The sequence below is a fragment of the Sarcophilus harrisii genome, chromosome 5 (genome assembly GCF_902635505.1).
Source record: "Sarcophilus harrisii chromosome 5, mSarHar1.11, whole genome shotgun sequence".
Classification (NCBI taxonomy): domain Eukaryota; kingdom Metazoa; phylum Chordata; class Mammalia; order Dasyuromorphia; family Dasyuridae; genus Sarcophilus; species Sarcophilus harrisii.
The window spans coordinates 238473225-238484445 of NC_045430.1; the positions used below are offsets into that span (position 1 = coordinate 238473225).

Consider the following 11221-nt stretch of genomic DNA (forward strand, 5'->3'; position numbering starts at 1 on the left):
TTTATGTTGAGAGTCTTTTAAAGCTTCTCATACTGATAATATATGTGCTTGTGTATGGACATAGTTAAGTTACATTGTATTTAATGGAAAGATTATCTCGAGTTCCAAATATTTGTATATGTTCACTTAGTTATGAGAAATTGCTGTTTATACTGCTCTTGCTTATTTTGTGATTTAAAAAATAGCATTTCATAATTGTGTACTAAAAATACATTGTGGCATGTAAAATCACTTCATAATGTAGGATATAAATGAGTTCTACTCAATCTGAAGCTCATAACTAGGATTATATGGCAGCAAGGTTCCTTCTGCCAGTTCCCATATCCTGGAATCTTTAAAATCTAAATGATCTCTTTGCCAGAAAGAAAGCCAAGGCGGCAAATGGTAAGAATTCTCCCAAGGACAACTTAATTATCTTAAAGATACCTTCTTTCTTCTGGAGGGGTGGGTGGGTGGTAATCACACACACACACACACACACACACACAGGTTGGGGATAGAAATTTCACAAGAGATAGAGAGAAAGAGAGAGTGTGTTTGCTCTACTGCAAAACAGTTTTGACTTTCCCTTCTTGGTCTCCTATGAGCCATTGAATACTGGGCAAGTTAACTACTCTTCTGTAGATTGTTCCTTATCTCTTTTCTAATGTAAGATTTTGTCACTTAACTGAGTTGCTCAGTTACCCAAATATACCTTGGTCCTTTACTTTTCAAATAATAACACAATTGTAACTTGAAGTTAAGTGGTTTTGTAAAATTACCCATATCATTTTCACCACTATTACAAAAAGGAGATAGCTGCCAAGTAGAAAAATAACTCAGAATAGAAAGGAAAAAATGCTAAAGACTTAATAGTCATTTAGAAAAGTATAAAAGAATTTAAATTGTTAATCCCATATGTCAGATTCATATTGCTCTGAATTATAATACTTAATGTTCTTAAAATGGTAATAGCATTATGAACATAAAACTTTGATCATCTTTTAAATGACTAAAGCACCTACTTTCTAAAACTGTTACTGCCCCAGAAATTTGAGAAAGGAAAAAAGAATGGAGGGTGTTATTGTTTTGTTTTGTTTTGTTTTTTAAATAGAGGTTCAAATCCTAAACAGTTGATTAAAACATTCTTTGCATTACTTAATAATGAGAAAGTTGGAAAAGTATTTTCCAGTGATTTCCAGTGTTTTAAAATGTAACATTTAAAATGGTAGGTTTCTTAAGTATTTAAACGTGATAGATTTCATCTTCTTTGTTTTCTGTAGTTGAAATAAAACTCTGATTTTTAATTAATGCATTTCTGATGTAATCTTAAGTATATTTCTCAATGATATCTTAAATAAAAAAAAATATAGTCCCACCCATATAATACTTAATTTTGTGTTATCCTACTGGAAAGATTCATAAAAATGGATCTTATTTTTAAATCTTAAAAAAAATTTTAATGTTTGAGGTAATTTCTAACTTTTTTAGAAGTAGGATATCCTCCTATTTAAAACTGTACTCTACCCCCCCCCCCCAAAAAAAAAAAAAAGTCCTACGGCTATGTGTTTGTATAGAATTGTATTTAGAAGTCGGGTTATCTGTTTAGATGCATTTTTTCAAATTATAGTTTATTGACACTGTCAAGTAATTTATTAGATCACTTCATTTGGGCTTTATAGATTTTCTTGTTAAAATGTTGTTATTAACACACAAGCTATATATAAAATTCTTACAAAAAAAAAAAAAAAACTATTGAGCACCAGCTGTGTAAGACATACCAGAGAATGCAGAGCAATTAGGATACTGTTTGCTCCCTGTAGCTACTTGCACTTTCTATCACAGGCAGACATATAACAAAGCAAGAGGTGAACAATCACCAATGAATGTTTCAAAGAATTTCCATAGTAATTAAAAGGAGAAGGAAATCACTTCCCAGTGGTCAGTGGACATGAATGTGACCTGGATTTCGAAAAAAAAATAAACAATGTTCATAGCCCTTAGAGAGAAGGGATGAAATTTCAGTTGATAGTCTGGTGTTAATAGGAAAATTGTGTCTCAAATTGAAAGCATTTTTGAGGAAGAGTGAATAAAATACCTGGGCTGTGGCAGAGTGTTCATGAAAATTAGTCCCTGAAATAAAGCCTGGAGAGGTAGGCAGGGACCAGAGTACAGAATGCTTTGAATGCCATGTTAAGCAGTTTGTTCTTTACCCTTTAGGCAGCAGGGATTAATCACAAGGTTTTTCAGGGAATTTACAGTTAGCTAGAAGTCATATTTCAGATGGCCAATTCATGTAGAATAACAGCCTTCATGGCACATTCTATGCAGAGAATCCAAAGTCTGTGCAGTAGAATGAGCACAACTGCAAATAAGTCTGGATTTCTGAGTCTGGATGTAGAAGAGAATAAAATTCTGGGGTATGTTTTTCTAGATACAGCTTTTTAAAATCCTTTTCAAGTCTTGACATTTAAACTTTCAGTTACTAATTAGAAACAATTTGGTTTGTGATATAAACATTTAATGATACTTTTACTTGTCATAGGATTCCAGTGTGCCAGAGTCATTTACTGTATACCACTACAATGGATTAAAGCAGTCTAATTATAATGAAAAGGTATGATTATTTAAATAAATTATTTATTTTTATTGGTTCAGAGGATATAAGTATTATAAGAGCTCTACATTACAACATGAGCTCAAAATTCTTTTTATTTTTCCTTTATTCTATCTGTATTATCCTTTGCAGACAATTGGGTCAAAATTTTTTCTTTTGTTTTTCATTTAGTCTTATGTTTTAGGGAGTTCAAGCTCCTTACCAATCTATCTATTTTTCTTTCTTTCTATGATGTGTATATAGTTTCCCCATGTAAATATTTTCTGACTGCTATTCCCTTCCATAAAATTATTTTTATTCTTATGTGTCTTTCTTCCTAATATCCTTTTTGCAATTGCTTCCAATTTCTTTTTTTAAAAAACATATTTATCTATTCACTCTTTTTTTTTTTTAACGTAGTATTCAAATAAGATATATTTATTCTACTATTGATTCTTCTATAGACTTCCCATTGACTCATACTATTAGCCTATGGCTTAATTTTTTTAGTGTACTAGGCCATTTTCTAAGTCTACAAGTTACATATCATTGCTGATTAGCATCAGTAAAAATTTGCATACCTCTAATTCTCTACAATGATGAAGTCACAGGTCCATACCCAATGCAAAACAAAATTAAAATTACGGAAGCATTTACTGAAGGTTGAGGGTGGGAGAACTATGGCAAAAAGAGCCTTTTAGGATATGTCAGTTGTTACTGCATGAATATCTGGTCATTAGAGTTATAGATTCCATATATGTGTAATATGTCATAAACTATATTATATTATATGAAGAAACATATAGACTATATTATATATATGAATATATAAAGTTTAAACAATCAGAAAAAAATTATTCATTTAATGTCTTCTTTCTGGATGGACTAGAGCTCTTTTGCATATTTTCTGTGAGGTCACAAATATTTTATATATTTTTAATTATTAAACTGAAACAAATCTGTCAGCCAGCCATATGCTATTGCATATATACACATTATTTTTTAGTTCTGGATTTTTTCTAGAAATGCCACAAATGCACCCAGTCTGTAGCCTAAGAACAGATAGTTTTATGCATAATTTCTACGAGACAAAATCAGATGTAAGGTTTTGTACCCAAGTGGAAGAGTTTACTTGCTTATCCTAAAGATTGCCTAGATCCCTCATGGAGTTTCTCTGAACACATAGGCTAAATTTGTAGGTGTCATCTTTATTTACAGGTCATGTATGTTGAAGGCACAGCAGTTGTTATGGGCTTTGAAGATCCTATGCTTCAGACAGATGACACTCCAGTTAAACGCTGTCTCCAAACCAAATGGCCATATATAGAGCTGCTCTGGACCACAGACCGTTCTCCTTCACTGAACTGATTTGCCCAAGTGTTTATAAGGAAGGTGGTACATACAAATGCTTTACGGAAGGGTTGAAAAATGGCAGTTAGATGTAAAATATTATACTTTGGCTAAATGAAGATATACACTGGTATCATTGATAAATTGTAAATAATTTTAAAACACTTTTTCAGTGTTTGGAATATATTTAATTTATATTTCTTTTTAAATGTCTTCTGTTAAAGTTTATCATTTGGGGCCATTGTGACAATGACAATAAAAAATAATTCTAAGCTTTAAATAAAATGTGTTTATTCTAGGACAATTCGCCATCCCTTAAAGTCTAGGATAATTTGCTATCCCTTACAGGCAGATTATGAAGGTCCAGCATTGTAACATCTGCATACTGGATATCAAAATTGAAAACATTATTACATTACAGTACGTTAGAAAATTGAAAAACTTCACTTCTGCTTGTATTTTTAATTCATCCAAGCATGTTTTATTACTTAAATAATGCTGGCTTACATCATATCATAGCTTAGCCTCAGCACTAAAATGCATAAAAGTTTGGGTTTTTGTTGTTTCTTTTCTAAAATCCCTTTTCAACTAAGTAGCTCGTACAAATGTTGGTCAGATGGTACACTTCAGAAATATTCCTATGTAACATAAATCATCAACTCCATCTTTTGACAGTTATCTGTTGCTTAAGCTTAATTATCTGGCATGTTGAAAGGCAGAAATTTAAGAGGATGATGTATTAATTTATTCAGAGATTATGAAAGGAATATAAAAATAAGTTCAACAGATTCTGTACTACAATTGTAACTGTTCACTTTTATTGTATTGCCAAATACTCTTCTGACTTTGTCCCAACAACTATGTAAGCCAGCTTTCTTGTATATTTGTAACTGTGTTAACTGCATGAGAACATCTGTTATTACATTAGTATATTACATTATTTATTATGATCCTAGTTGATGGCTCTAAATAAAACAGATTTTTTTCCTGAACTATAACCTAGAATTTCTTTTACATTAATTATCCAAAATGAATATCTCTTCTTACATTCAGTGTTGATAATATCTGTCTAACTCGGGAGTAGATCTCATAAACCAGCAAAAATACTAAATGAACCAAGTCAGGAGTTTCTAGATTACCAAGGTTCTTATCCTCCTCTTGAGAAAATGCCCCCACTCTGCAGAAAAGGACCTGCAGCAATAACATTGTAATTCGAGGCTGAGTAGTACCCACGTGGACATATTCCTTATTGACCTACCTGGTCAACAGGTATTCTAGAAGGATCTGTCTCTAATATCAACAATAACAGTAGCTGACATCTGTGTGATGCTTTAAAGTTTGCAAAGCACTTTACAAATATTTCATTTGATCTTCCCAATAATCAGCAAAGTAGGTGCTATTATTATCTCCATTTTACAGATGAAGAAATTGAGGCAGACAAAAACTTGCTTGATCATGCACCTACTAAGTATATAAGGCCAAATTTAAATTCATCTGCCTAACTCCAAGCTCAACATACCACCTGGCTGGGTGCATAGATTTAAATAACCTTATTCAAATGATATGAATTAGCATATATACTCTAAAGGCAAAACTTTTTTTTTTTAAGCTTTTTATTTTCAAAACATGCATAGTTTTCGACATTCACTCTTGCAAAATTTTGTGTTCTAAGTTTTTCCCCTCCTCTAGACAGCAAATAATCCTATACATGTTAACATGTACAATTCTTTTATACCTGTTTCTACAATTATGCTTCACAAGAAAAATTTGATTAAAAAGCAAAAAGAGAGAAAACAAAGGCAAAATTTTCAGTATGACTTACTCTGGGCTTTGAAACATAGTTTACCTTTTTGTTGTTGTTCATTTAGGAATTACTAACATCTACTATTACTATTTCTTCTATTATATAGATATAAATGATGCTTTTATCATTTTATGCCAGGAATTATATGCCTCGCCTATATTGCTTCTAAATCAAACTGTTTTATATGCACTATTTACCCCTTTCTCACATGTAGCTCGGTCACTACACTGCTTGAAAATTCTCATTAGCTCTTCTCTGTTGCCTTTAGAATAAGGTCCAAATACTTTAGCCTCGTAGTCAAGGTTCTTCATGGTAAAATTTCAATTTACTTTTCAACCCTCCACTACCACACTTCACCAAAAAAGAAAAAAAAAAAAAAATCCTAATCAAATTGAGCTAAAATTTTTCTAAAAACATTGCACACTTTCCCTTCTTATGTTCACTCCATCCCTATATTTAGAATATTCTCTCTCCTTTCCCTTTTTCCTATTGAAATCCTTTCTCTCCTGGGAGGCATATCTCAAAAGTCATTCCCTTTATTATTAACCTGTCTCCAAATTTGCCCTAACCAAAATCTACTCCATCTAGATACTTGTAGTATCTTGTTCATACCTTTTTTTCTTTTTTTTTTTTTTTTTGATAATTTTGTAAACTGCAGAGGTAATATGTTTTTGTGCTACAACATCTGACTTCTACTAGGTCAAAAATAACTTAACTTCCTTTTCCTCATTACTAATTTTAAATGATTAAATGAATGAAACTAAAGCATTCAAAGTTTGAGTGTAGAGAAGCCTAAAGACTTTTGTTTGCCTTCAGAGCTATGAATAAATCTGAAATCTGTCTAGCAGATGCCTGTCTGAGATTTTGTTTGTTTTTAAGGCACATTTTCATTGCAATGGTTAAATAGTTGTTAACACAGAAAGAAGTGATGCAAGTTTGTATAAACTTGGAAACATCTCCTATGCCCGAGTATAGAGCTAGCTACTATAATTAGATCTGGAAAATGTCAAGAGCTCAGTCCTAGCTTTACTGTGTTCAACCAAACATCATGGCAATATTTTCATCTCAGAATAATTCTTTTAAGGAACCCAAGTTACAAGTTGGATTTTATCACCTGACTATATGAACACAGGGATGAAGAAAGGAAAAATTTTGGAACTTTCAAGTATATTTTGGGCAGATATATATAGTATGTAGAAAACAAAAAAGGAGAAGGAATTGAGTTGAGTTCCCACACTCCCAATGGAAAATCTCCTTCACTGTCTGATGTATATTTTCATGTATATCTTCTCTAATTTCTGTTTTGCTATTGAATTGGACAAATAGATTTCTTTGCTACTTCCTCTGCTCAATATAAAACTTGTATTTGGTGGGAAGGGAGTCAAGTCTTGGATATAAAGCTTGGGGTTCTTCCTCTGGTAATGAAACTGGTCAGAAGTAGCTTGATTTGAAAACCCTCAAGTTAAAAATATTTAAGGGAGAAGATAACTATTTTAGTCTAGTATCCCTGCTCTATGAGCCCAGTAGAATAGCCAGATTTCAGTTGAATCTAATCTACTTAACCTCCTGGCTGAATTAAAAGTTTTCCTTTTTAAGGGGGGGAAGGGGGAGGGAGAGAGAAGGAGCTAAAGATATCTATTATAACTCCATTCAAACCCCATAAGGACACTCCTATGATACATGAAAGAATTGCCTGAAGTAAGACATGGGATTTGGCTAAGTGAATAAGATATTGGTGAGAGCATGCCATTTAATCAGTAACTGGCAAAATGGAAAGAAGCAATTTATTGCATACACAGAATTAGTCTCAGGAAATAAAAAGATCCTTGAGGCCGTCAAATCTGACCCATATCTGAAAAAACAATCCTCTCATCACACATCCATTGAGTAGTCATCTACCCTTTGCCTGAAAGACTTTTACTGACAGAAAACCTACTACTAACAAGAATTCTGGAAGCATTGGCAAGGTAAGAGCAATAGAGGAAAAAATTAGAATGTTGCCAAAAAAATTATGAAAAGAGAATTAAGATCATGGCAAAAGAGGCATAAAAAATACTGAAGAAAATAACACCTTAAAAGACAGCATTGGTCTAATGGTTTAAAAAAAAAAAAAAAAAAAAAAAGGCACAAAAATTCACTGAAAAGAACTTAAAAGCAGACTAGACCAAATGAAAAAGAAGGTACAAAAATTAACTGAAGAGCATTCCTTAAAAAGTAGAATTGGCCAAACTTGGGGGAGGGGGGGGGAGACAAAAGCTTATTGAAGAAAATAATATTCTAAAAATTTGACTTAGACAACTGTAAACTAACAATTCTATGAAACTTCAAGAAACAATAAAAAAAAATCAAAAGAATGAAAAAAAAGAAAAAGATCTCATTGGGGAAAAAAAAAAAAATGACCTGGAATTAAGAATTAGTAGATCACCTAAAAGTTGTAATTTAAATAAATAAAGATCTTAGACATATTATTTCAAGGAAATTATAAAGGAAACCTGCCCTGATAGCATAGATCTAGACAGTAAAACAGAAATGGAAACAATCTATCAGTCACCTCCTCAAAGAGACCCCAAAGTGAAAACTTCCAAGAATATTAGAGTCAAACGCCAGAGCTCCCAGGGCAAGGCAAAAATATTTGCAAGCAATCAGAAAGAATTCAGACATTGTAGAGTCACAGTCAGGATCTCATAAAATTTAGCACCTACTTCTGATATATTTTCAAAATATATAGAGAATTGAATCTAATTCATAAGAAATCAAGCCTTTCTCCAACTGATAAATGGTCAAAGGATATTAACAGACAATTCTCAGATGAAGAAATTGAAACTATTTCTAGCCATATGAAAAGATGCTCCAAGTCATTATTAATCAGAGAAATGCAAATGAAGACAACTCTGAGCTACCACTACACACCTGTCAGATTGGCTAGGATGACAGGAAAAGATAATGCTGAATGTTGGAGGGGATGCGGGAAAACTGGGACACTGATACATTGTTGGTGGAATTGTGGACACATCCAGCCATTCTGGAGAGCAGTTTGGAACTATGCTCAAAAAGTTACCAACTGTGCATACCCTTTGATCCCAGTTACATTGGGCTTATATCCCAAAGAGATACTAAAGAAAGGAAAGGGATCTGTATGTGCCAAAATGTTTGTAGCAGCCCTCATTGTAGTGGCCAGAAACTGGAAACTGAGTGGATGCCCTTCAATTGGAGAATGGCTGAATAAATTGTGGTATATGAATATTATGGAATATTATTGTTCTGTAAGAAATGACCAGCAGGAGGATTTCAGAAAGGCCTGGAGAGACTTACATGAACTGATGCTGAGTGAAATGAGCAGGACCAGGAGATCATTATATACTTCAGCAACAAAATTACACAATGATCAATTCTGACAGACATGGCTCTCTTCAACAATGAGATGAATCAAATGAGTTCCATTTGTTCAATAATGAATAGAAACAGCTATACCCAGCAAAAGAACTCTGGGAAATGAGTGTGAACCACAATATAGCATTTTCAATCCTTCTGTTTTTGTCCACTTGCATTTTTGATTTCCTTCACAGGTTAATTGTACATTATTTCAAAGTCCAATTCTTCTCATGCAGCAAAATAACTATGAATATGTATACATATATTGTATTTAACACATACTTTAACATATTTAACATTGGTCTACCTGCCATGTGGGGGGCGGGAGGGGGAAGGAGGGTAAAAATTGGAACAAAAAGTTTTGCAATTGTCAGTGCTGAAAAATTGCCCATGCATATATCTTGTAAATAAAAAGCTATAATAATAAAAAGAAAAATTTTCACTTTCTAAGTTAAATGAACAGAAGACTTAAAATATATTCCAGAAGGCAAAAGAGCTAGTATTACAACCAAAAATAATCTTTCCAGCAAAACTGACTATAATCCTCAGGGGTAGCTATGGGAGTAATGGATATTTTATGAAATAAAGGATTTTCAAGCATTCCTGATGAAAAGACTAGAGTTGAAAAGAAAATTTGACAATCAACCATAAGACTCAAGAGAAGCATAAAAGAGTAAATATCAGTGTAATCATGAGTATCAATAAAGTTAAACTGCTTACATTCCCATATGGGAAGATGATACATGTAACTGATTAAAAAAAAACTATTATTTTTTATGATTGTAGGAGTCTATGTAGACACAGGGCATTATTTTGGGACAATCTCAAAAAAAAATGAAGGGGTGAGAAAGAAGGATGCAATTGGTGAAAACAGAAGGGAGAAGTAGAATGAGGGAATTTTTCTTACATAAAAAAGATAAATAAGGGAATGTTTTTATAGTGGATGGAAAATTTGAGGGTAATAAAGAATGCTTGAGTATAAAAATCTATTTTATCCAATAGAGAAAATGAGAGGGAAGGGAATAAGAGATAGGAGATGGGAAGGGATGGGGTATAAAGGTGATATAAAATGAAAAGTGGATTAAAGGAAGCAGGGATCAAAAGCAAAACAGACTTGAGAAAGGATAAGATAAAAAAATAAAAAAGAACAAACAGAAGAAAAGAGAATAGAGGAAAATACACAGCAATTATAACTGAATGGGATAAGCTTATTCTTAAAGTCAAGAGCAGAATGGATTAGAAACCATAATTCAACAAAAGACACACTCAAACAAGAAAGACAGTGTTAAATAACTAGAGCAGAATCAATTATACTTCAGGTCCTATAAAAAAAAAAAGTAGTAATCATGATGTCAAAGTAAAACATCTAATTAAACAGGAAAACTACATTTTGCTAAAAGATGCTGTCAACAATGGAGTAATATTTTTAAAAGTTAACAAGTTTTTCTAATCAAGGCCTTCTTAAATATATAGGGAACTGAGTTCAATTTGTAAAAAATGAGACCCACTCTTCAATTGATAAATGTTCAAAGGATATGAAAAGACATTTTGCAAAAGAAATAAAGCTATGTAAAATCAAAGTTATATGACAAAAGTTCTCTAAATCAATATTGATTAGAGAAATTCAGGTTAAAATAACACAGGATACTCATCAGAAATAACTAATGCTGAAGGGGATAAGGAAATGTAAGTACACCATAAACTATTGGTGGAGTTGTTAACTGGTCCAACCAGAACAATTTGATGTACCCAAAGGGCTATAAAACTGTGCATATCCTTTTATCTAGCAATGCTTCTACTTGCTTTGTATCCCAGAAATAAAAAAAGAAAGGAAAAATACAAAGAACTTAACTCTGAGATGACTGAACAAGTTGTAGCAAATGTGATGGATTACTATTGTATTGATGAGGGGAGTGGTTTCAGGGAAATCAAAAACAAAAAAATATGGCAAGATGTATAAGAACTGATGCAAAGGGAATAAGAATCAGGAGATCTTTGTATACAGTAACTGTAAAGTTGTAATGATGATCAACTGTGAATGATTTGGATCAATAAAATGATCCAAGATATGTATGATGAAAAATGCTATCCACCTCCAAAGAGAGAAGTAATAAATTCTA

At 32.4% G+C, this 11221-nt stretch overlaps 1 protein-coding gene across 2 annotated transcripts in view; it reads left to right on the forward strand.

Moving 5' to 3' along the window:
- Nucleotides 1-4917, forward strand: part of MINDY3 (MINDY lysine 48 deubiquitinase 3) — a 95870-nt gene extending 90953 nt beyond the window's left edge. For both annotated transcript variants that reach the window (XM_012551269.2, XM_031939924.1), the window contains 2 exons: nucleotides 2525-2596; nucleotides 3794-4917. In XM_012551269.2, coding sequence (XP_012406723.1) covers nucleotides 2525-2596; nucleotides 3794-3943 — 222 coding nt within the window. In that variant the 3' untranslated portion in view covers nucleotides 3944-4917. The remainder of the gene's footprint in view (nucleotides 1-2524; nucleotides 2597-3793) is intronic.
- Nucleotides 4918-11221: the final 6304 nt, after the last annotated feature.